Source organism: Canis lupus, chromosome 30 (genome assembly GCF_011100685.1).
Source record: "Canis lupus familiaris isolate Mischka breed German Shepherd chromosome 30, alternate assembly UU_Cfam_GSD_1.0, whole genome shotgun sequence".
Lineage (NCBI taxonomy): Eukaryota > Metazoa > Chordata > Mammalia > Carnivora > Canidae > Canis > Canis lupus.
In genome coordinates this window covers 37,678,033-37,704,780 of record NC_049251.1, presented here as the reverse complement: position 1 = coordinate 37,704,780, position 26,748 = coordinate 37,678,033, and the positions used below count along the sequence as shown (strand labels likewise).

General features: G+C 46.9%; 1 protein-coding gene and 2 pseudogenes across 6 annotated transcripts in view; 2 read left to right on the top strand and 1 right to left on the bottom strand.

The window, feature by feature from the left end:
• The window catches only part of PML (PML nuclear body scaffold), a 45,614-nt gene that overhangs the window by 14,295 nt on the left and 4,571 nt on the right, over positions 1-26,748 (bottom strand). For all 6 annotated transcript variants that reach the window (XM_038580933.1, XM_038580936.1, XM_038580935.1 and 3 more), the window contains exons 3-4: positions 7,131-7,711; positions 5,359-5,429 (exon numbers count right to left, since the gene is read on the bottom strand). In XM_038580933.1, the coding sequence (XP_038436861.1) occupies positions 5,359-5,429; positions 7,131-7,711 (652 nt within the window). The remainder of the gene's footprint in view (positions 1-5,358; positions 5,430-7,130; positions 7,712-26,748) is intronic.
• LOC119866941 lies at positions 10,273-10,605 on the top strand (annotated as a pseudogene).
• Positions 16,054-16,621, top strand: LOC111093389 (annotated as a pseudogene).

Genomic DNA, 26,748 nt, shown 5'->3' with positions numbered 1-26,748 from the left:
GGGGCAATGGCCCAGCTGGGTGGGGTGGCTGTACAAGACTGAGGGTGCTAGAGGTCACCCAACTGTACTCTCTAAGATGGTTCAGATGGCGACTTCCCTCTATGAATTTTCCCACAATAGAAAAAAAAAGATTACCGTTAAAAGAAAGAAACAGGGACCATCCCGTGGTTATTGCCAACCTAAGAGAAGGGTCAGAGGGACAAGGGGTGAAGCTATCTGATTCCCCAAGGTCCTGGACCAAGGCAGGGTTTGAATCTAGTGTTTCTGAAATGCAAGTTCCTTTATTTATTATTTATTTATTTATTTATTTATTTATTTATTTATTTATTTGACAGAGAGGGGGTGGGGAGAGAGCCTAAGAAGGGACAGTGGCAGAGAGAAGGAGAGGGAGAAGCAGGCTCCTCACTGAGCAGGGAGCCAGCTGTGGGGCTCCATCCCAGGACCCTGGGATCATGACCTGAGCTGAAGGCGGACACTCAACCGACTGAGCCACCCAGGTGTCCCCAAGTTCCCTTTTCTTTAGTCACTGTCTCTCCTTTCTATCCCTCCACACCACCTTTCTCTACTGTGAAGCATCCGCTGGACAGTTTGCTGAAAATAAGTGACAAGTGATGTGGGAAGTGTCCCTCGGAGAGGGGAGGCCCAGACTCTGGCGTTCGGCTCCAGGAACCCTGGCCTGCTATTCCTGCCTCCAATCCTGCCCCGTTGGTGCTCCAGCTCCGTGTGTGCCCAGGAGATGACCATGAGCAGAGCCCTGCGGTGAGCTGTGTAGTGAAGGAAAGGGAACCCCTCACAGCTGGACGGGGTGCGTCCTCGAGCAGAGCTACTCTGGAGAAGCCAGACCCTGGACTGTGAGATTAGGAGGAGGCCGGGGATATGCCTTCCTCCCAGGGACAAGCTCTCTCCCTCCTGTGTGGTAGAGGAGGGGTCAGGACCACACTCACAGGGGGAACCCCGGGAACTGCCTGGCCAAACCCGTGCTGGGGGCAGGAAGGGGAAACCCAGCACGGGATGGAGCCACGTGCTGCACCGGAACCCCCAGCCGGGGCTCTCCTTGGTCTCAAGCACTCTGATGTGGGATGTGGGCTCCCGTATCATTTGCTATAATGGACTGATTTCTTTTGCCCCCTCTTCCTTCCTGGATTTCTTTTTCTCAGCATCTTTACAGAAAGGAAGGAGAGCGGTCCCTCTGGATCAGAGCAGAGTGTGTATCTGGGGGAAGGGGAGAGAACAGACGATCTCCTGGGCCTCTAGGAACGCATACAATCTCCGCAGAGTGCTCTACACCAGTATTTTTCAAACTGTAGTCTGTGACCCACTGGCGGACCATGGAAGCAATCCAGTAGGTCAGGACTAGCATTTTTAAACGTTATGCACAATAGTACAGAACAGAAAGCATTAGAGCACATCCCATGTAACAAGTGTAATTTACTGTGCAAAACTATCATTTTAGTCACAGTTTGGCATGTCCATGTGCATATACTGTAGACTAGATATAAAATATATTTCTCAGGGGGTAGTGGTCAAAAATTGAAACCACCTCACACCCGTGAGGATGGCTATTACGGAAAAAAATGCGGGTGAAGATGTAAAGAAAACAGAGCCCCTGCGCACCGTTGGTGGGAATGCAGGACGGCGTAGCCCACCATGGAAAATTGCAGAGTGACTCCTCAAAACATAAAAAAATAGAATGACCAGGATCCCTGGGTGGCTCAGTGGTTTGGCGCCTGCCTTCGGCCCAGGGCGTGATCTTGGAGTCCCAGGATCGAGTCCCACGTCAGGCTCCCTGCATGGAGCCTGCTTCTCCCTCTGCCTGTGTCTCTGCCTCTCTCTCTCTCTCTGTATCTCTCATGAATAAATAAAATATTTTTTTATTTTTTATTTTTTTATTTTTTTTATGAATAAATAAAATCTTAAAAAAGAACCAGAATGACCATATGATCCAGCAATTCTGCAGCTGGGGTTATTTTACATTATGTTGTATTTTATCACATATTATGTTGTATTTTATCATTTATGGAAGTTTTTTAAAAGAAGTTGAAAAGGTCCTTTTTTAAAAGAAGTTGAAAAGGTCCTTTTGCGTCTGGATCTATGACTCACTAGTAGGTGAAGACCCCCTTCTATGAACTATGAACTTCTATGAGCTATGAACGCCCCACAGGTGGGCCTGCCTTCTTCTCTCTGCCTCTGCTGCACCCATGACACCCTGACTCTCCTGTTAACGAAGCAGGGGACACACAGGAGGGCTCACTAAAGACAAAAAAATCATGATGACTGATTTCCAGTCACTTTATAGCTTTAAAATGTTTTATTTTTTTCATTGAAGTATTATAACATCATTACAAAAAGAGCCTAGAGGGATCCCTGGGTGGCTCAGCGGTTTAGTGCCTGCCTTTGGCCGAGGGTGTGACCCCGGGGTCCGGGATCAAGTCCCGCATCAGGCTCCCTGCATGGAGCCTGCTTCTCCCTCTGCCTGTGTCTCTGCTTCTCTCTCTGTGTGTGTCTATTATGAATAAATAAATAAAATCTTTAAAAAAAAAAAAAGAGCCTAGAAGTCAAAGGAAAACGCCTCTAAGCTGGGCAGTCCCAGTCAAGCCTACCGCTGCGTCTTCTCATCGCCTCTCACACCCATGCCATGAAAGTAAAGCAACGCTTTCAAGAGGGATCAAGTGTTGGTACCAAAAGCCCAGCTCCTGCTTCCTAAAGCCGGGGCATGGGCCCAAGAGTGGCCTTTCTCCTCGCCTCGAGGAAGGACCGGACTTTCTCCTGGGACAGCCGGACCGTGCCTGCCACCTCGCCAGGGCTGCTCCATGGGTCCCTGGGGCTCCCAGTGTGTGAAATCTGTTCCCCTCCCCCAGCTCCACTGGCCTCCCTGCCCCCTTCTCCAGCCTGCTACCAAAGTAAAGCAAGAGGCTTTGCAAAAAAGAGCATTCTTTTTTTTAATTTAAAAAAATTTTAAACTAAAAAAATTTTTATTATTATTATTATTTTGCATTCTTCTGATGTCCCAAGTTCAAACTGCTAAGTAGTGGATAGGATAGTGAGAGGTCACATAAGACCCAGCAAAATGCTGTTCATTAACCAGGGACTGGGACCTGGAAGACAGCCGGGCTCTGTGGACCCGGGACACTTTGCACAGTTATTCATAGGATTTTTTTTTTTTTTTTTAAATAGGATTTCTGTGGGGACTTATTCATTCTAGCACTGTAATACCAAAACAACCCAAATATGCCCTGGCAGGGAACTGGCTAAATATAGTACGTCACATCCATTCCATAGGCCACTATGCAGATGTCAGAAGGCATCAGGAAGCTCCCTACCTATGGACAGTGTAAGAATTCCAGAGAATTCCAGAATACTTCCTTGGGTGAAAAAGCTTGGCCACAATACTATGAATATATGGTATTATGCTACCTTTGTACCAAAAAGGAACGGAAAAACCAACTACCTGTAATCGTATTTGCTTGTAGTTAGATAAAGAAATTCTGGAATGGGCAGCCCTGGTGGCGCAGCAGTTTAGCGCTGCCTGCAGCCCAGGGCGTGATCCTGGAGACCCTGGATCGAGTCCCACATCGGGCTCTCTGTATGATGCCTGCTTCTCCTCTGCCTGTGTCTCTGCCTCTCTCTCTCTGTCTCTATGAATAAATAAATAAAATCTTAAAAAAAAAATTCTGGAAGGATATGTAAGAAATTAATAGGTACATGGGCATGAGAAGTAGAAAGACAGGGACAAGGTGGGAGTGAGACATTATGTATCATTTTCTTTCTTTTTTCAAATCCAGGTAAGGTATGTGCAGGACTTGGGCGGCAAGGTGCCATACGTAGGGTATTATGTGAAAATATAGGATATGCACAATTACAGTCTTAGGCAGTATAAGAAATCATTGTGATGCTGGCTAATGGAAGGCTCAAATGAGGAATGGAGTAGGGAGGGATGCTAGGTGAGTGCTAGGTGAGTGTCCTCCCTACCTCAAAACAGTGGTTCTCAACTTAGCTATAAATTATCATCACCTGGGGGCCAGGAAAAAAATTTTTAGTACAACTTATATACAGTGAAATGCAGAAATTGTGAGTGTACAAAAGTTTAAAAAATTGGAGTACAGTTGACATATTTATCACTTTCTGTGTTTTTATTTCTGACAATGTGACTGTATTACTGATCTAAAAAATACAATAAAATGTCCTTTTTTACTTTTCAAGCTAAACATATGGGGATGCAGTACCCAAGGCAATTAGGAGTTGGCTTCTAGTCCTACCTATAGTTCGCCATGTCATGGAGCCCTGAGTTAAGTCACCCTCTCCCTGGGCCATACCTTCATCCTGTACAACAGAGGGGGTTAGACTCCATGCTCTCTCCTAGCTCTAAAATTCTCAGAGGCTAAATCCTGCCTCCTCCAGGAAGTCTCTCCAGATTGCCTCTGTCTATAGCAATCTCTCTCTCCTAAAGGCCATGCATGGCAAAGCTAGGAAGGCTCACCTGACTGCTACCACCAGACCTGCTTTCCATGGATCAGTCTGGCGTGCACATCCTTGACAGGGAGGGGCACGCACACATGGATGAGCAGGATGTGGAGGAGACCAGATGCCTGGTCCAAGAAGGAACTCAGGAAACTTAGCCCGAAGGAGAGGAATCATGCCTGCAATCATCCAAGAGAGCAAGCCAAAGAGGTGCCCCTGCATTTTCACCCAGGCAAGCAATCTAAGAGCAATCCAGAGACGGGAGTGGCCGCCTCAAGAATGAGTGAGCTTCAAGTTCCTGGAGGTGTGTGTGTGGACAGCCACAGGTCAAGGGTGCTGCAGAGGGAATGCCAACATAGGGGGGTTATGGACACCTCCAAATCCCGAGAAACTATGGTTCCTGCATACATGCTGCTCCTGAAATCACACCAATGAAACCCAAGCTGCTGGGCCTGAGGTCTGACTCCTGGCCCCATTCTTGCTCCAAGAGCCAAGTGTAGGGAGAGAGGAAGGGAAGGCCCTTATGTCGATTCCAGGAAAAGGCTCACGTATCTGGGGTGGGGTACAGGATAAGGGAGAGGTCCTCTACCACAACTATCAGGGCCACCCACAGCGACCGCCTTCTTCACCTCCTGTCCACCCCTTCCCGAACCCATCAAGTGCCACTCTGGCATTCAGCAGCCCAGAACCAGCCAGTTCCAGAACCAGCCAGCCTTCCTTTCTTCCCTCCCACCGAAAGCTCCAGTCCAGCCACCTGCCATCCCTCTCAGGCACTCTCCCTCCTCTACTGCCTGCAGACACGGGGACAAGAAGACTGTTTCCTTCCTGACGCAGGGGAACTCCGGAGCCGCCGATCTGCTGGACCATACCGCCTCCCCTTCAGACCTCAACCCCTCTCACCTGGTCAACGTCTAAAGAATCCCTGGGAGTGCCGGCAGCGTCTGGGCTGGCTCTCCTGGGTACAGCTAGATCTGGAGAACACAGAAAAGGTCAAAGGCAGGTCAGGGATATTTTGGCTTGGGCCGGAGACAGAGGAAATGTCCCTGCTGCTTTTCCTAGACTCATGCTTCAGGACCTCTCACGGCAGCGGGAGAGGGGCTCCGTGGAGGGGCTGCCATGTGGAAGGAGAGCTCCCTAACTGCAGTGAGCATGAACCCAAAAGGGAGGGGGGAAGCAGAAGAGAACAAGCCCCAGGCGCACCTGTCCATTTCTTGGCCGCCACCAAGGCAAAGTGTGAACAATCCAAAGGCTGTTATTGCTCGCTGACTTCTCTGCATACAGTGAGAGCGTCACGGTACTCTTATGACCCACAGCTCCTTTCCCTGCCACTGCCCAGTTACGGTACCAAAGACAAGCTGCTTAAACTCTGTGGGGGTCGTTTCCTGTATATGGAGTAACATTCGCTGCCTTGTGGAGGAGGCACGAGTCCATGACCACTCTAGAATTATGCTTTTATGGGCCCACGTCCACCAGCCCCAAGGGCAGGAGAGAGGGAGCTGAGGGAGCCCCCATGGCTGGCGCTTGCTCAGATGCCTTCAGATTCTGTTGCCACCCACCCCTCTCCCAGTAAGGGCGTCCTCACACCAGTTATCTATCTAGAGCTCAGATTTCAGCCTAGAGATTTTTGTCTAAGGGCTTTTAAAGGTTCCTCGCCCTGGGGGCCCTGTTGGGCATCTCTTCCCCCAGTGTCTTCTGAAAGCCCCCCACCCCCTCCCCGACATCACCAGCTCATACAGAGTCGCCACGACTCCTGGATTTGGACTGCAGAGCCAAGCACTACCTCATCTCCAGCTATGTAATGTGTCCCATCTGTGTCCTGGTTGGACTGGACAACTCTTGAGCTCAGGAACTGGCCTGCTGTCCACTTCCCAAGTGCCCAATACCAGGCAGGGCCCACGAAGGTGGGCAGTTGGTCCAGATGACAGGCCATGGGGGAGGCAAAGCATCTCCTCCACTGAGCCACAGCATGGTTTTGGGTAAACATCCAACCACTCAACAACCAACCAACCATCCAAATTTTTGGGGGTAAATATCCATCCAAGGGGACAGCCTGGGTGGCTCAGTGATTTAGCACCGGCTTTGGCCCAGGGCGTGTTCCTGGAGACCCAGGATCGAGTCCCACGTCGGGCTCCCTGCATGGAGCCTGCTTCTCTCTCTGCCCGTGTCTCTGCCTCTCTCTCTCTCTATGTCTCTCATGAATAAACAAATAAAATATATTTTTTAAATAAAATATTTTTTAAAAAAATCCATCCAAGGGAGCGGGTTTTCTCCGCTCCCTTCTGCTCTAACTTCACCGCTGACTGCTCTGTTGCTAGATACCGGGCTGAAGAGGAACTTCCTGGAGTGCTTCTCTCTCCGGGGCTGAACTGATACTGGGTCTGGTTCTCAGCTTTGTATTTTGACTTCTCTGAGGATCGCCACATCACAGCTCATCCTAAAGGGTCTTGCAAATTGGTAAAACGTGACCCCCTTGGGAGGCCGCAGACCCACCCCAGGGCCTCCCCTCCTCCTTACCCTGTGCTCTAGAATCTACCATGCGAGCAAACCCGAGACTTCACGTGTCAAAAGCCACAGTTTCCGCTTCTGCCACCTGCAAATGGTCCTTTCCGGCCCCTTCCCCCCACCCAGGGAGCAACAGTGATGCAAAAGGATGCAAAGGGGCGGGCGCTCACCTGTGCCCCGGGTGATGCAGGAGACGAGCTCCTGCAGGCGCACTTTGAATTCCTCGAAGCCGTCGGTGCGCACGGCCGTGTGCAGGTCGTGGGGCTCCTCCTGGCGCAGGCGGTGGAGCGCGTCGCGCAGGAAGCCGTGCATGTCCAGCACCTCCTGGTCCGAGGCGTAGAGCTTCATCCTGCGCACCAGCGCGCTCCCCGTGCGGATGCGCTGCAGCACGGCCTCCAGGCGGCCCATGCGGCCCGCCAGCTCCTCGTAGCAGCGCTGGTACCGCGCCGTGACCCCCGCGAGCAGCTCCTGCTCCCGCGCCAGCACGTGCTCCACCAGCTGGCGCACCCGTGCGTGGATCAGCGCCTCGGTGTCGGCGCGCGCGCGGCCCAGCTGGCTGACGGCCGAGTGCATCTGCGCGTGCGCCGCCCCGAAGGCGCCGTCCTGCTCCTGCAGCACCCGGGCCATGGTGTCCAGCTCCTCCTGGCGCTGCTGGATCTCCGCGCTGATGTCGCACTTGAGCTCGCCGTGGCTGCTGTCCAGGAGCGCGCACGAGCAGCACAGCGGCTTGGAGCAGCCTCGGCAGTAGATGCTGCGGACACACGAGGCCGGCGCGGTTGAGGGCTCTCCTGCGCCCCCCCCCCGCCCCCCAGCTCTCCTAGGGAGACTCCCCTTCGAGGGTGACCTCGAATCGTGGCATGTTCCCCGGTTCCGTCTGTGGCCAGCGCGATGGTGTCCAAACCACCAATAAAGCATTAGCACAGGGAAAGGTACTGAGGTTCCAACCGCTGGCCTCCACCCAGCCTCCACCCAGCCTCCAGCTAGCCTCCACCCAGCCTCCAGCTAGCCTCCACCCAGCCTCCACCCAGCCTCCAGCTAGCCTCCACCCAGCCTCCACCCAGCCTCCCCCTAGCCTCCACCCAGCCTCCAGCTAGCCTCCACCCAGCCTCCAGCTAGCCTCCACACACACAGGGGATCAGTGCTTCACACACTTCTGAACTTCCTTTCCCTTCCTGCGAGCAACCAGATGAGCGTCCGGATGCCTCCTTCCAGCCCTCTGTCTGCTTTAAACCACTTTGCACAGATAGCCAGGCTATGCAGCTGCTCGAAAGGATCTTAAGGAGCTGAGGCGACGCATCCCGTGTAATCCTCACTAGAGTTTCAGAGGCGAGGAGAGCTACCGTTACCCTCATTTCACAGGTGAAGAAACAGAGGCCCTCAGAGGTTAAATAATTGCCCCAAGTATCTACAACAATTCTAGTAGGTTGATACTTGGTTTACAAGAAGGATCATGCTACAAATGAGATCATGAGTCATGACTCTGTAACTTCCTCCTCTAATTTAACTTTTGCTTAGGACAACATTCCTGGAGGTCTGATGAGTATGGGTCTAACGTATTCTCTTTAAAAGCTCCCTGAAAGGGGATCCCTGGGTGGCTCAGTGGTTCAGTGCCTGCCTTTGGCCCAGGGCGTGATCCTGGAGTCCCGGGATCCAGTCCCGCGTTGGGCTCCCAGCATGGGGCCTGCTTCCCCCTCTGCCTGTGTCTGCCTCTCTCTCTCTCATGGTCTATCATGAATAAATAAATAAAATATTAAAAAAAAAAAAGCTCCCTTAAATTCCATGTGTACCACAACTGATCCAGTCAGTCTCCCGTTATGGACAATCCAGTGATTTCCTATTTGTACTCCCCCCGCCCCTTAATGCCAATATGGACAATGTTAGGCCGCTTTATGTGGCCTAACGCGTCTTCTGTTCTATGAAATAGGTTACAAATGATAGGAGTGCTAAATCAAACCGTATGCATGCTTTTAGTTATTTAATATATTTTAGCTAGCAGACACTTCTATGGCATTATTATAAACACTTGAGGAATATCAACCCTTTTAATCCTCCTAACAGTCCTACAGAGTAGGAATTATTATATCTTCATTTTTTTAAAAAAGATTTTATTATTTTACTCATGAGAGACACAGAGAGAGGCAGAGACACAGGTAGAGGGAGAAGCAGGCTCCATGCAGGGAGCCCGACGCGGGACTCGATCCTGGGTCTCCAGGATCACACCCTGGGCTGAAGGCAGCGCTAAACCGTTGAACTACCTGGGCTGCCCTTATATCTTCATTTTATTTTATTTTATTTTATTTTATTTTATTTTTTTAAATTTTTATTTATTTATAATAGTCACACACACAGAGAGAGAGAGAGAGAGAGGCAGAGACACAGGCAGAGGGAGAAGCAGGCTCCATGCACCGGGAGCCCAACGTGGGATTCGATCCCGGGTCTTCAGGATCACGCCCTGGGCCAAAGGCAGGCGCCAAACCGCTGCGCCACCCAGGGATCCCTATATCCTCATTTTAATGATGGGGAACCTGAACAAGAGGTACAATGACTTGTCCAAGGTGACACAATTAGTGAGTGATAGACTCTAGAGACAAACTGTAGTAGGCAGAAAATGTACTAATAATCCCCAGAACCTGTGTATGTTACCTTATATGATGGCAAGGACTTAGTACATGTGATTAAGTTAAGGATCCGGGATGGGAAGATTATCTTGGATTATCTGGGTGGACCCAGTATAATCACGAGGGTCCTTATAAGGAAAATAGAGGGGGAAGCAGGCAGGCGTGAGGAAGAAGATTTGATCATGGAAGCAGAGGTCTCATGATGCTATCCTGCTGGCTTTGAAGATGGACCGGGGTCATGAACCAAGGCAGCCCCTAGAAGTTGGAAAAGGCAAGAAGACAGATTCTCCCCAAGAGCCTCCAGAAGGAACACGGCCCTACTGACACCTTGATTTTATCTCAGTGAAACCCGTTTCAGGCTTCTGACCTCCAGAGGTACATAATAATAACAACTTTGTGATATTTCGCTATACCTTTCTCTTCCTACCATCTTGGGGCCTGTGGAGGCTTTTTTTTCCTTTTTTTTTAAAGATCTTATTTATTTATTCATGAGAGATACACAGAGAGAGGCAGAGGGAGATACACAATGTAGGCAGAGAGAGAAGCAGGCTCCTCGCAGGGAGCCTGATGTGGGACTCGATCCCAGCACCAGGACCATGCCCTGAGCCAAAGGCAAACGCTCAACTGCTGAGCCACCCAGCCGTCCCAGGGCCTGTGGACGCTTGCTGGGAACAGGACTCTTAGAATGACAAGTATGTCCACAGGGCTGTGGTGCTAGGCCGTGTTTGCTGGCTATACGTGGGGTTTCCAGAACCAGAGGGAGCACACAGATCTTCTTAAAATTGAAGGTGTTTATGCGTGAGATGAAACTGAATTCCATCCAGGCAAGAGCTATGCTTACGTGAACAAAGCAAAGAACAACAGGGTGACTCCCGGTGGCAAAACAAACCAAACCAGAGTAGTCTGGGGAGAAGCAATTCATGCTTGTGGAAGCAGTGGCATGGTTCATGCCAAATTCCCAAGCAACCTTCCTGCTAAAGCCATTGGTCATAGAATTCATGTGATGCTGTACCCCTCAAGAATTTAAACTTACAAGTAAATACATAAAGGTGTAGAAAAGAAAATCAATTTGTAATGTTTTAAGCTCCCAAATTTGCAGTAATTTGTTACAGCAGCCATAGGAAACTACCATAAAACCCCAGGCAGTCTGGCTCAAGTCCATGGTCTCAAACACTCCAATGCTGCCTCTTCCAACACTCCCAGGAAAATACTGTTAGTCATTTCCCCAGAAATATTGCTGTAATTTGTTCTCACTAGCAACGATAGCCCACCTGAGGCCAGGAGAAAGGATCTTAGCTGGAGCCACTTTGGCCTCCGTTACTGAGATCAATTTGTCTTGGAACTGCTAGCAGAGACCCTGCTGGCCAACCTGACTTCAAAATTGTGGCACCAGGCACAGGGCCTCAGCTTCGCCAGCTCTCAACCTCCCCACACCCCCCGAGAAGGGAAGGCCTTAGAGCTTAAACCTCTTGATCAAACACAGGAGGACTTATTCCAGGCCAGCATAGGTTTCCTGGAGAGCCCAGAGTATGAGGGAATCATGGAGGCTGCCACTAGGTCAAGGGCCTTCAGCTCCTTCCAGCCTCGGGAAATATGATGTAAGTGACAGAGACCCAGCAGCAAGAGGCAGGGCCAGTGACTGATGTCAGTGGCAGCTGAAGCAGAGAAAAGAGCTGGACAAATGCAGATCTGACCTCGGCCCAGCGCCCTGGGCAAATACCTAACCTCCTTGCACCTCAGTGTTCTTATCTGTAAAACAGGGATAATCCCCAACTCACATGGGAGTGGAGTAGAGGATCAAATGAGAGAAGTCCTACATAAATGTTCTCAACAAAGACTGTGATTATTGTAATTGACTGAAATATTCCTACTCAACCAATGATACGAGTAACGAGAAATGCTGAGCAATTATGAAGAGAACTAGTAACTCTGCAGAGGGCAGCTTGGCACCAGCCATCAAAATCACATATGTTTTTATCCTCTGACCCAGCAATCTCTCTTACAGGTATCTGTTCTATAGCTCTATCTCTACGTCTTTGAAACAACATCTGTACAATGTCACGCAGTATGTAAGAGCAAAAAATAGAAACAATGCTAGGCAATATGTTTTATAAATTAGGATACAGCCTTACAGTGAAATCCTATGCAGCTTTAAGAAACCACAGAAGCTCTTTATATGGAAAAATCTCCATGGCAAAATGAGGATGATAATAGGAATGATAGAAAGATTAAATGAGTTTTATATATATACATACATACATAAAAGGTTAGAGTAGTGACTAGCATACAATGATGTTCAATATTTGTACTATTATAATGTATATTTTATTTTATATTTTTTAAAAAAGATTTTATTTACTTATTTGAGAGAGAGTGAGCAAGAGAGAGAGGACAAGTAGGGGGTAGAGGGAGAGGGAGAAGCCGACTCCCCATTGAGCTGGAGCCTGATGCAGGGCTTGATCCTGGGACCATGGGATCATGACCTGAGCCAAGGCAGATGCTTCTCTGACTGAGCCATCCAGGCCCCCCTATAATGTATATTTTATTTTATTTTTTTTTAAGATTTTATTTATTTATTCATAGAGACAGAGAGAGAGAGAGGCAGAGACACAGGCAGAGGGAGAAGCAGGCTCCATGCAGGGAGCCCGATGTGGGACTCGATCCAGGGTCTCCAGGATCACGCCCTGGGCTGCAGGCGGTGCTAAACCGCTGTGCCACCGGGGCTGCCCTATAATGTATATTTTAAATTAAAAAAATCAATAAGATGCTACCTATTGTGTAAGAATGAAGTAAGATGGAGTTAGGAACAGATGGGGCTAGGCAGGGCAAGATAAGAGAAAGGCCCAGAGTCAGGCTCCCATAAATACCAAGGACACTGAGAGGCCCCAGAGTCAGGCTCCTATCCATCCCAAGGAAACAGAGATAATGCAGCAAAAACAGAAAAAATAAAAAATAAAAATAAAATAAACCTGGCTCCGTAACTCCAAAATGTTAGGGAGTATCTTCCTTTGGTGGTTAGATGGACAGACCAGACCCCAAGACAGCCATATGTCAATCACTCAAGACAGCACAAAGAACTCTCAAGGCTGTGGGCTGCCTGGTTAGGTTCTCAATAAAAGGCCAGCCAGAAAGCCTTCAGCGGCAACCCTGTCGGGACCCCCCTCACTTCTGAGATCTTTCTCTGTATCTTGGCTTAATAATCTTCTATCACTTTACTCACTCTCTGTCCACGACATTCATTCTTCGACTCTGTGAGACAAGAACCTAGCTCTTCCATATCAAGACTATATTCAGGGGCCCCTGGGTGGCTCAGTGGGTGAGCATCTGCCTTTGGCTCAGGTCATGATCCTGGGGTCCTGGGATTGAATCCTGCAGTGGGCTCCCCGCAGAGAGCCTGCTTCTCCCTCTGCTTATGTCTCTGCCTCTCTCTGTCTCTCATGAATAATTTTTTTTAAAAAAGACTATACTCATATTTGGTTGTATCTACATAAAGACATTTTAGAAGGACACACAAGTTGATAAAAGTGGTTCTGGGTGGGGCAGGGCAGAGGTGGAATGAGACATTTCACTGTTAAGTCCTTTAAATGGTTTTTATATTTGGGGTGCCTGGCTGGCTCAGTCAGTTGAACATGAGACTCTTGATCTCGGGGTTCTGAGTTCAAGCCCCACACTGGGGGTAGAGCGTACATTTAAAAACAACTGTTCTAATGAAATCTTTTGACTGCTTTCATGTTTGAACCTTGTGAATGGATGCCTATTTTCTAAATGAGAGAAGAGAACACAAGTCAATGTGGGCAACCACATAGTGCATAGAAATAGAGAACTAAAGCTTGCTGTCACTTTCCCTGCTTTGGACCCTGGGAAGGGCTGAGTCTGAACTCAGCCTCCCTTCCTTAGGAGGAATGTTCCAGAGCTACCTTGGTGGCTCAGCAGTTGAGCATCTGCCTCCAGCTCAGGGTGTGATCTGGGCCAGGGATCGAGTCCCACATCAGGCTCCCTGCTGGGAGCCTGCTTCTCCCTGTACACCTAGGGTAGCCTGGCTGGCGGTAGAGCAAGACTTTCTGGGTTGACCCCAGTCTCTGCTAGGGCCTTACTCTGAAGCCCCATCTCCCCTAAATGGGTCCTCCTAGGGCAAGTGGCCACTGCTCCCCCACTGGACAGAAGCAGACAATTGGCAGCAGGTTTCCGTGAGGTGGTTGGCCTGCATCAGACTCCCTGGGTCTGAAAGCTCCCAGCCTTCTGATAAGACCGAGGTGCAGACCATAAATTGGAGTGGCTCATCAACGGGCTGCCCCCCGGGACCAGGACTTCCTTGGCCTAAGATTCCTTCACCCTCATTCAAGGGACCCTCACTGAGCAGCACCTGTGTGCTTGGCACTTTGCGGAAGGCAAGGTGAGGTGGGCACATGCCCACAAGGAGCTCCATGACAAAAACCAGAACTTAGACACAGACATAGAAAATAGCTCTGAAGCAAAATGACAGTAATTTGCTCCTGGATTACTCAAAAGAATGAACTAAAACAGCATAGAATTAATAAGAAGTTGCTCCAGAAAGTGGCTGGAATATTACAGAATTAAGAGTCGAAAATCCCTTAATTCTAGCCTAGCAATTCAGATGAAAAGAGATATGGAAAAAAATTTCGATGCTCTCATTCACAAACAGCAATTTGCAAATGCTTAAAAAACAAACCCAAACAAACTGTAGACGTAATTCTAGCAAAAAGTATACATATGGAAAAAAAAGACAAAACTACTGAGAAAAATCTAAAAAACAGGAAGATGTACCCAGGTCCCAATGAAGGAGGCTAAATATTAATGATTATCAATTCTTCTCAAGTTAGTATAAAGGGTTAAGGGAATTTTAATCAAATCACAGATGAGATTTTGAAACTGTACTGACTGATTCTACATTTCACAGGATGGAATAAACAGATCAAATAGTTAAGAAATTTTGGGGAAGCCAGTGTCAGGAAGGGGAATTTTCTCTGCCAAGATAACATAGGACAGAATGTCCATTAAGAGAGTACATGTGGGGGCACCTGGGTGGCTCGGTTTGTTAAGCGTCTGGCTGTTGGTTTTGGCTCAGGTCATGATCTCAGGGTCATGGGATCGAGCCCCATGTCGGGCTCCGCACTGGGCGTGAAGTCTGCTTAATATTCTCGCCCTCTCCCTCTACCCCTTCCCCAAAGCACATGCTGTCTGTCTGTCTCTCTCTCAAATAAATAAATAAATAAATAAATAAATAAATAAATAAATCTTAAAAAAAAAAAAAAAGAAGAGTATGTGTGGAGCTAGTCTCAGAGTAATGAGAAAGATGAGCAGAACAGACTAGATAGTCCTGAAATAGGCCCTGGCATCTATAATAATGTGACATTTTATGGAATACAGAAAGCATCCCACACTAATGGACATTAAACAATTCCATTCAGCAACTGGAATCAAGAAAACTGGCTACCCAGGGGCAAAAAAGCAAGTTAGAGCTTGCTTCATATATCACACTTCAACACATTTGTGATGGGTCACAGAATTAAAGATGAACCCTAATGATATGATATGCTAGTTGACTGTTTACTTATGATGGTAAAGACCTTATAACCTCTGAAGAAATGGAAGAAATCATACAATCGACGGATGCGACTACCTAAAAATTCAAAACTACGTATTTTCTGGAAAGGCATTCACAACTGTCTATCATGAGAAAAGCAAGTTACAGAATGCCACACACTGTTCGTTTTGGTTTAGATGATTATAGAGATCCCAAGAGGGAGAGAAAACAGTCTACATTGATGGGAGTTAGTCACTTCTTTCTCTTTCTCCCTCCCTCCCCCTTTTCATCTATTTAGATCTTCCAAAAATTTCCATAATCACTTCAAAGTAAAGGAGTTTGGGCTTTAAATAGAAGGCAATGGAGACCTCAAAAAACATTCCATCTGGGAATTACAAAACTCTTCCTCTTCTTCCCTGAGATGGGTTGTTTCGCTTATCCATTTATGACTGTTCAGTGAACTATGTTGTTAATATTTTTTTCATTTTTTAAAGATTTTTAAAAATTTATTTATTAATGAGAGAGAGAGAGAGAGACAGAGACACAGGCAGAGGGAGAAGCAGGCTCCATGCAGGGAGCCCAACGTGGGACTCGATCCCGGGTCTCCAGGATCAGGCCCTGGGCTGAAGGCGGCGCTAAACGCTGAGCCACCGGGGCTGCCCTTTTTTTCATTTTTTAAAAGATTTTTAAATTTATTTATTGATGAGAGAGAGGCAAAGGCATAGGCAGAGGGAGAAGCAGGCTCCCTGTGGGGAGCTCAACGTGGGACTCGATCCCAGGACTCCAGGATCACGCCTTTAGCCAAAGGCCGACACTCAACCACTGAGCCATCCAGGTGCCCATGTTGTTAATATTTTAATAAAAGCCTCACATTGGTGGCAGCAGAGGCGACTAGTGACCCCGTGTGAACAAAGCTGCTCTCAGGGATCCATGTGCATCATCTTCCTTAAGTTCGATCCTCGTCCTGTTTCCAGAAATGCATACAGGCTCGTCCTGGGGCCAACAGGGATGAATTTTACCACAGACCGTCCAGGTTAGCTGACCTCTGGGGGACAAGGAGGTCCTCAGTGGGCGTGACATGGAGGAAGGCAAGGAAGGGGGCGCGTGGCTGGGCCTCAGCACGCGGACCCACTGGCCGCGCTCACCGACCACCTGCAGCCAAGCGAGGGCGGGGCGCCCGGGCCGAGGTGAGCTGGCGGCCCACCTTCGGACCACAGACGCGGCCAGCCTGTCCTGCCCGGAGAGGGCACCCGCGGAGGGCCACCTGCACAGCGGCTTTAACCTCCCCGCCGGCCTGAGCACAGACAAGGCAGCTGTCCTCGGCTACTACGGAAACGGGGGTGGGGAGCCCCCGCGGGTGATCCTGGCACCAGGGGCCTTTGCAGCAAGCAGGGCACTGCGGGAGACGCCGGGGGAGCCGTGCTCTGGGAGCAGCTCCTCCTGGGACATCCCCATTGCCCGCTCCCGACCGAACGTGCTCAAGGATGGCGAGGTCTGAGTGGGCAGATCTGCTGGGGCCAGCAGAGCACCCTCCTCCTTCTCTAGCCCTGGGACACCGAGGCAGGCGGCTGTGCTGCCCTGGGAGGCTCAAGGTGACTGGGCCCCCACACTCGGCCAGCGGGGACCCGATGGACACACTATTCTTCGCTCCTCCTCTCCTAACTGCTCCCCTCCTGGACCAGTACACTTGGAAACTCAAAAATATGAAATGAAATGAAATGAAATGAAATGAAATGAAATGAAATGAAATGAAATGAAATGAAAGCCTCAACAGGTCTCCTGGGGTCTCGGTGTCCCCATCCGAAAGCTGCCTATGTCTACATTGCTCTGCCAGAGGCTACGTGACAGCAGGAAGGGTAGAGGACAGCTTTGGGCCTGAATCTGGTCCCTTTTCATTTCTAGCTACAAGGACTTGAGCAGGGATCTCTGGGTGGCACAGCGGTTTAGCGCCTGCCTTTGGCCCAGGGCGTGATCCTAGAGACCAGGGATCAAGTCCCACATCGGGCTCCCTGCATGGAGCCTGCTTCTCCCTCTGCCTGGGTCTCTGCCTCTCTCTCTCTCTCTCTGTCTATCATGAATAAATAAATAAAATCTTAAAAAAAAAAAAAAAAGGACTTGAGCAAATGACTTTCTTAGAGTCTTTACTTCCCTGTCTATAAAATGGGGATAAATAACGATGCCTCTCATAGACCGTTGCAAGGACAAAGGGGGGCTGGTCTATGTGAAGTCAGCTGCACAGAGCCAGCTCCACAGTGGACATTCTGGAACCATGTAAGAAGGGGAGGCATTAACTACACATGTACATATGGCAGGGCAAGCCCTCCTTTGGGTGGGCAAAGCCCTCAATCTCAAACAGTAGGAAACATCACATTGAGCATGGTCTCCAGGCTGCCCTCCTTCCTACTGCAGCCAGGCCACATCTCCTGCTGGGACCAGGACGGCATACCTACCACTTCCGCTGTTCTAGGGAACAGGGTAGCTTGGAAATGCAGGAAGCGAAAATCCTATGAAAGTGGGACCTGCGCAGGAGAGCTGGTCCTAGAGCAGGACTCCGGGGCAGGGCCCGGCTTGCCTGAATGGCAACTGCAAAACTCTCCTCTAGCACCTTCACCTCCACAAGAATGTTAGGGAGCTTTCACTTTGGTGGAGCAGAAGAAGGAGCAGCCTCCCTTGGAAACTCAAATTATTAGCTATAGGGCAAGTAAAGGGATCCGTCAGTCATTTCCACAGGAGTATGAATGCATTTAATCAGGACTGGTTTCCTGAAGTCTGCGGAGGGGACAGAGTTGAGGAGAGATTTCTGAAGCCGGGAGTGGAGCTGGGTAAGTACAGAGCCTGGGACACTGAGAGTAAAAGCACTATTCCAGTTGACCTCCCCTGTTCCACCCATTCTTTGGTTGAGAAGGTGGTGACAAAGGTGGGGGAACCCGAGGGCTCAGGGAGGAAGATACTAGAAAAGAAGCAGCAAGGAAAAGTGAGAGGAGAAAGCCTTGTCTGTCTCACATGGCCATCTTATGCCGACCCCACACCCAAGAATGACAAAGAGGAAGTTTGTGCTTTCCCTCCCCACTCTTTTCTCTACAGTCCCTGCTCCCAAGTCAGAGGACCATACCCCTGGTGGACAGTGTTCTCTCGGCCACACCACTGCCCTATATATATATGGCAGTTAATGGCACTACCATTGAAAGGCCAGGCAAGTCAGAGACCAAGGGGAATGCCAGATACACCCCCCACCACCACTTCAACAACTCCTCTTTAATTCTTGTTGATTCCTTTCATTTACCCAAAAAAGATTTATGAAGTACCAACTATGTGCAGGTGTGGTGCTAGGATGTAAAAGTGCTCAAGGTGGAATCCTGGTTCTTATATTTGTCTCATCAGTTCCCATTGCAATAACCTTTGTTCTTGCCTCAGTAATGACTTATCTCCTTTGGTGCTGTCCCCTAAGACCTCCCTGCCTCTGGTCTCTCCAATCAACCCTTCCCAGTGGCCACCAACATGATATTTCTAAAATGCAATGACCATCATGTGCTGAGATGACTACAACGATGCCCCTCAGAAGTACAGTTGAAACGGCATCAACTGCAAGACAATTTTTAAATCATCACATAGTCATATGTTAATAAGAGAGTCAATTTTTGGAACAATGATCGATAACTTAGGGGAATTCACTGAGTTTTATAAAAATGCACTACAGTTATACAGTATTGAATACCAGTGTACATTGATAAAATAGGAACTTAGGTGCCAGGAAATGTTGCAAGACACCAGGACAAGGTTTATCACATAGGTAAGTATAGTGATTGTCAAATTATTTAAGTCTAATCTAGGGACACCTGGGTGGCTCAGCAGTTGAGCATCTGCCTTCGGCTCAGAATGAAATCTCGAAGTTCCTGGATTGAGTCCCATATCAGGCTCCCTGCATGGAGCCTGCTTCTCCCTCTGCCTGTGTCTCTGCCTCTCTCTCTCTCTCTCTCTCTGCATGGAGCCTGCTTCTCCCTCTGCCTGTGTCTCTGCCTCTCTCTCTCTCTCTCTCTCTCTCTGTCTCTCATGAATAAATAAGTAAAATCTTAAAAAAAAAAAGTCTAATCTAATTTGGGGTGCCTGTTGGGCTCTGTCGGTTGGGCATCTAATCTTGGTTTTGGCTCAGGACATGGTCTCAGGGTAGCAAGATCGAGCCCTGCCATTGGGCTCCACACTCAGCAGGGAGTCTTCTTCTCTCTCCCTCCCCCTCCATGTGCACATGCTCTCTCCTGCTGTCTCTCTCTCTCTCTAAAATAAATAAATATATCTTTAAATCGATCTAATTTCAGTAAAGGAGATGGCAGAGACAGAAATAGCTAAAACAATCAATTAAAGCCATGAATGAGAAAACGTTATTTGATGATTAGGTTAACAATAACTTAACACTGTATTAGTTATGTGACATATGGTATAAAGAGGCAGCTCTTCTACTTAGCCATACTAATCTTGAAATACTTCTCCAAATTTCAGCTTTGGCAGAACAAATACAAACTGTAAAAGATGCCAAAGCAGGAATTTGTTACAAAATTCAACAGCTAAGGTTAATCATTAAATGTTAATAGAATCTCGTAAAGTAGAAAACTGGCAGTAACTCCTTATATGTGACAAACAATTCTGATAGTCTCAAGTACGTTTATCACAATGTGTATAAAATGATTTTATGTAACTCAATGTATACTGTGGTTCTGAACTTCATTACTCATTCAACGGTCATCAAATAAATCAGTTGCCCCCAACTGAAATAATACTATTAAGATTATGAGTTAGAAAAACCTGGAAACAAAAAATTAAAGCTTGTAATACTAACAGTGATAGAGGAAAATGAGAAGGAAAAGAAAGGGGGGGAAGCCTGGGTGGCTCAGTGGTTTAGCGCCGCCTTTGGCCCAGGTTGTGATCCTGGGGACCTGGGATGGAGTTCCACGTTGAGCTCCATGCATGGAGCCTGCTTCTTCCTCTGCCTGTGTCTCTGCCTCTCTCTCTTTCTCTTTGTCTCTCATGAATAAATAAATAAAATCTTAAAAAAAAAAAGAAAAGGAAGAGGGAAAAAGAGGAAGAGGAAAAAAATTTCACTGAAATAATGTAAATAATAAGTAATAAGAATTTTTATTTTTATTATTTTATTTTCTAAGATTTTATTTATTAATTTATTTGACATAGAGGGAGAGAGAGAATGCATGGGCAAGGGGAGGAGCAGAGGGGGAGTGAGAAAGAATCCCCAAGTAGATTCCATGCTGATTCAGAGTGCTAAATGGGGCTCAATCTCACCAACCTGAGGTCATGACCTAAACTGAAACAGAGTCAAATGTATAACAAACTGAGCCACCCAGGTACTCTGAAATAAAAGGAATTTTTAGATTGAAGAAGCCTGCCAGGTTCTAGAATAATCTGATACAAAATGCTCAACATGAAGACACTTTGGTTAAATTAATAAACTTCAAGAATGAAAATGTCTTTAAGTCTCAAGACAGAAAAAGCAAATACATTTGGCCTCAGGACTCTCCTCATGAGCATTTGATGCTGAAAGACAATGTATCAAAGTCTATAGAATTCTACAGGCAACAGTATGACCCAGGTATATTATACCCAGCTAAGATATCATTCAACAGCAACTGATAGACATTTTCAATGCCAAGAGAGCCTGGGAATTGAGACAACTTATTGACAACATCCATCCAATTAAGAGGTGGATCAAAATAAAGAATTTGCAAGAAGGAATGCTAGAGTACAAGGCCCAGGGTCATGCATGAGAGCCATCTTAACATAGAACTAAGATAGGTAGATGAGAATGGGCCTTGGTGCTCTTTTCCAGCAGAGACCCTATCACAATTGTCTAAAAATGGAACTGTTTCATTAAAAGCAAACTACAATGACTCTAACCTCTTAATGTATTAGCAATTTTTTTTTTGCTTACTCTTAAATATTTTAGGAAGCTTTTTTTTTTAAAGAATATATTTATTTATTCATGAGAAACACTGACAAAGAGGCAGAGATGTAGGCAGAGGGAGAGGCAGACTTTCTGCGCGGAACCCAACATGGGACTTGCTCCCAGGACCCCAGGATCACAACCCGAGCCAAAGGCAGACACTCAACCACTGAGCCACCCAGGTGCCCTATTTTAGAAAACATTTTAAGATGAAGAAATATTTCTTTGAAGTTTAGTAAGTCCAATCTTACTTCAGTATCTTTTTCTTCTGTTAAAGTCAAGGAAAATTAAATTTATTATTGCTTAAATAGCATGCTTCTTTTTAATAATCCACTTCTGAGGGGGAAAACACTGAGTTCTGAACAAGCAACTTGCAGAATCCCTTTTTTGCAATTCAGCCTGGTTGTTAATTGAGGACTGTCTGAATGTAGAGGCCAGCAGTGCCAGGAGAGGCTTTGCAGTCAGGAAATCCTGCACCCATTTGGGCCTTGGCTCAGACAAGATCTTCTATTTGGGTTAGCTCCCATTAATGCACTGGCCTCTTGCCTCACTTATACAATGGGAACAATCCTCTGCTCCTCAATCATCTTTCAAGAAGGTGTGAGAATTAAGGAAACAACCCAAGAAAAAGAGCTCAAAGAAGGAAAATACTGTTATATTAATAAGGGGGATCCTCCTACCAGAAGAGCCCATTCTCTGCCTATATAGGAAGAGGGAAAGCTTCCTGTTGGAAAGGGACTGCCCAGGTTCCAAGGGGTTGGGGAGCTTCACTTGAGGCTGGCTTCAAACCTGTCCCCTGCACAGACAGGTATCTGATCCAATCAGAAACACACTCAAACTAGGCTTAGAATTTGGGAAGAGATTCTTACTCTCTCCCACTGGATTTGAGGATGACGGGGTCTAACAAGGGCCTCTGGAGCTGCTGTAATCATTTGGCAAGCAACAGGGAGAAATCCTTCTGTGAATAGAGCTTGGAGGAAAGCCACATCACAAGAAATACGGGGAAAATAGGTCCTGGTGACACAATTTGAATATCTAATCAAGTAGGGTCAGAAGCCAGCCACAACCCTATTCACTCCTCACATCGGCCATTCATTCATTTTTGCTTATGCCTCTAACTAAACATTTGTTACTAATTTACACATTTGTTTCAGTTGTAACTTATACAGACAAGATTCTTTGAGGCATAGCTCCCATGTCCCTTCATCCACACATTCAACCAAATCTACCTTCCAGCTCTACCCCCCCACCCCACCTGCCACCATGAAAGGAAAAGCAGTTGCTCTTGGCTATGAAAACAAGTCCCCTGGGTGAGTTCATAGGAAAAAAAAAATGGGTGATTTGACTGTGCCTGAACTCCTGGGAGCAGCCTTCACCCCGTTTGTGCAGTGCTCCTGGGCCAGCTTTCAATCCCAGTACAATCCCCAAGAAGGTGCAACTTACACAGCTATGGTGCAAACTCTCAGGAGGCACTTGCTTGGTTCAGGAGGTCAGGGGGGCTCCCCAGAGTTGGCACCTAAGGTATCTGGCCTTCCTCCTCCAAGCCTTGACCTTACAAGGGCCCTGACAGGATGTCTTTTCCATATCCTTCTCAGCTAGACGCCCTTCGCTTCCTTGCCACCAGCTCTGCCACTGCATGCTGGCCACCTCTGCCCTGAATCTTTCCCCTGGGCTGTCCAGCCTGCTTCTCCTTGACCCGTTGTGAATTATCCCAACTTCAAGTCTCAGGAACCCTCTCCCCAGTTTATGATCTCATCACACCTTTCAAACTGGATTAATAGGTCTTTTGTTTTTTCCACTCAACTAATCCAAACTCTTTCTGGCTATAAGCTTTGATGGCCCTGGATTAATTCCCCCACCCCATCTGGCCATGCTTTGGGATCTGAGACCCAGATGTGGGTGCTCTCCTAGACCTATATTACTCTTGGGTGGAAGACACTCCCCATCCCTCCCAAATACACACAATGGAGAGGCTGGCAGCCACCTGGACCTCCCTCCAGGTCAGGTAGGCCCTGGGAGTGTGAGATTTGGGCATTTTCCCCAGCCTTCCATCTCCACATTCTTGTAGGCCTCACCCTCACCTGGACCATGGCCTCAGTCTCCTAATGGGGCTCCTTTTTCCCTGGTGCTGATTCTTTGTTTCAGTCTTTGCTAGATACACATAAACCCAACACTATGGTGGTCAATCTCTTCAAATTCTTTGTGGAATGGGGTGAAATGCAAAGAAGCATGCAGCCAAAGAAACAAACACTCACCTCCCATCTCCCAAACGTACCGCTTTACAGAACCACAGCGCAGAGAGAGAATCTAATCCTCCCACCCTCTGCCTTAACACCCATCAGTGGTTTTGAACAGAGCCCCTGCTAGGGTCCCCTTCAGAGTACGTTCTATAAGCCATTCCCCTGGTAAAACAAGAGTAAACTGAGCGAAAAAGGAGCAAGCTGAGAACATTCTATGTTCCAGAAATGATAGGCTAGAGTCCTATCACCAGGCTCCCCCATGTCTGACTCCAGCTCCCCCTTCCAGCGCCTGCCTTCAGGCATACCCTTTACTTTGCAATTCCTGAAATGCAACGGACTCACTAGTGCCTCTGCCTTTGTACCTGCTGCCCCCACACCATTTCTTCTTTCTTACACATCAGGCTAAACGTGACACCCTCTTGGAGGCTACCTTCCCCAGCCAATGTCTTTTCTAAGATGACTCACTTTTGTGCCTGTGCTCCTCTCCTTTCTGCCCTTAACAACGGACTGAGCACACACGCAGCCCTGTGCCAAGCAGGGATACTAACTAGCAAGGGAAAGTGTAAGATAGAGGACAGTGCGAAATTATTCAACCTCAGGGTGAGCAGGTTTCCTGTTGGCCTTACAGCCTTGGTGGTTAGTTGTAGATCTGGTTTTTCTACCACACTATGACCTCACAGAGCACCACAACTGTATCTGTCTGTATTTACACTCTAGTCCCCTAGCAGATGGCCTAACACATAGGAGGAAGTAAGCTGAAAAAAATGTACTCCGTGGAGGTGGTGATATCAGCCCCAAGGCAGACACTGCCAGGCTGAGTTCTAAGTTCAAAGCCACCTCTGGTGCTGCTCCCCAACCTGGGTCTGAAATCAACTCAGCATCAATGGATGGAGTGGTCTCTCATGAATAAATAAATAAATAAAATCTTAAGAAAAGAAAAAAAAGAAAAGAAAAGAAAGAAAAAAGAAAAAAGAAAAGAAAAGAAAAGAAAAGAAAAAAGAAAAGAAAAAAAAAAGAAAAGAAAAGAAAAGAAAAAAGAAAGGGGGGCTGGGGATCCCTGGGTGGCTCAGCGGTTTGGTGCCTGCCTTTGGTCCAGGGTGTGATCCTGGAGTCCCAGGATTGAGTCCCACATCGGGCTCCAAGCATGGAGCCTGCTTCTCCCTCTGCCTGTGTCTCTGCCTTTCTCTCTCTCTCAGTCTGTGTCTCTCATAAATAAATAAATAAATAAAATATTTAAAAAAGAAAAAAGAAAAAAGAAAGGGGGGGCAGCCCGGGTGGCTTAGCGGTTCAGTGCCACCTTCAGCCCAGGGCGTGATCCTGGAGACCTAGGATCCAGTCCCGCATTGGGCTCCCCTCAGGGAGCCTGCTTCTCCCTCTGCCTGTGTCTCTGCCTCTCTCTCTATGTCTCTCATGAATAAATAAATAAAATCTTAAAAATATATATATGTATATATATCTATATTTATATATATACATATATATATATATATATATATATATATATATATATATAACAAGGAAGGAAGGAAGGAAGGAAGGAAGGAAGGAAGGAAGGAAGGAAGGAAGGAAGGAAGGGGGGATCCCTGGTTGGCTCAGTGGTTTAGCACCTTCAGCCTGGGGCATGATCCTGGAGACCTGGGATGGAGTCCCACGTCAGGCTCCCTGCATGGAGCCTGCTTCTCCCTCTGCCTGCGTCTCGGCCTCTCTCTCTCTCTCTCTCTCTCTGTGTCTCTCATGAATACACATAAATACAAATACAAATAAATAAATCTTTAAAAAAAAGAAAGAAGAAAGGGGAGAGCATTAAAGGTATAAAGGAGATTTTTAAATTATGAAAGAACTCAGGACAAACTGGAAAATTTTCCAGAAAATCTGACTCAAGATCCCTAACAAACCAATACCAGGGAGAAAATCTACTCTTGGGATTCCTGAATGGCTCAGCGGTTGAGCGCCTGCCTTCAGCTCAGGGTGTGATCCTGGAGTCCAGGGATCGAGTCCTGCATCAGGCTTCCTGTGTGGAGCCTGCTTCTCCCTCAGCCTCTGTCTCTGCCTCTCTTTGTGTGTCTCTCATGAATAAATAAATAAAATCTTAAAAAAAAAAAAAAAGAAAATCTACTCTTCAAAAAAAAAGCACCAGTTCCAGGTAATTTTTCAAGAAACTTCTATAAGCTCAAACTACGTATGTTCGTTAGCTGTTCTAGAGCAGAGCAGAGAAATTATAGGACTAGGATTTTAACATTGACTTAGTACATAATACGTGCCAGGCATTGTGCTAAGCAAATCCCAGGATCACGTCCCACATCAGGCTCCCTGCAGGGAGCCTGCTTCTCTCTCTGCCTGTGTCTCTGCCTCTCTCTCTCTGTGTGTCTCTCATGAATAAATAACTAAAATCTTTGAAAAAAAAAAAAAAAGCTTACAAATTCACTGATGGAGATCAGTATAAAATGGGTCAAAAACCTTGAAAGAAATCATACATACTCATAAAAATTGATCACATTTGTAAATACAGATAATAGCCTAAGTAAAATAGCATTGAATGAAATCCAGCTATGAATTAAAATAATAGTATATCATGACCAAATAGCATTTTTCCTCCTGGGAATTAAAAAAAAAAAAGGCTCAACATAAAGAAACACATTGCTATATAATTCACCACAGTGAAAGGTATAAGGACACCTTCATAGAATCCCAAAGAACACCCATTCCTGAGTTAAAAATAAAACAAAATAGTAAAACAAAAAACTCTTAGTAAGCTAGAAGTGGGAGGCAACTTTCTAAATGTGATTTTGTAAAGTTACCTAAGGAAAGCAATAATAAATAGCATCATATATAAGAAAAAAACTCTCTCATGAAAGCTAGGAATAAGATGAAGTTTCTTTTTAAGTTTTTTTTAAAGTTGCCTTTCTAACCACTTCCTTTCACCATTCAATATTGCTCTGATGGTTTTAGCTATGAGAAACAACAAAACAAAGCTACAAGGAGGTAATACATGTAAATTTTGGAGACAATAAAGTTTTTATTACTTGTGGATGACATGAATTGTTTACCTAGGAAATTCAGAAGAATCAATTGGAAAAGCTTACAAAAATAAAAGAGCTCAAATGGCTAATATAATACATAAATTAGGGGGATTAAAGGATGTTAATGATCACCAGCTAGAAATAATAATGGAAAAGATTTTATTCACAGGCTCATTAAATATTATATATATATATATATATATATATTTTTTTTTTTTTTTTTTTTTAATTCATGAGAGACAGAAAGAGAGAGGCAGAGACACAGGCAGAGGGAGAAGTAGACTCCATGCAGGGAGCCTGATGTGGGACTCGATCCCAGGTCTCTAGGATCACACCCTGGGCTGAAGGCGGCGCTAAACCGCTGAGCCACCTGGGTTGTCCAAATATTATAAATTTAACTACAACTTAAAAGTTCAAG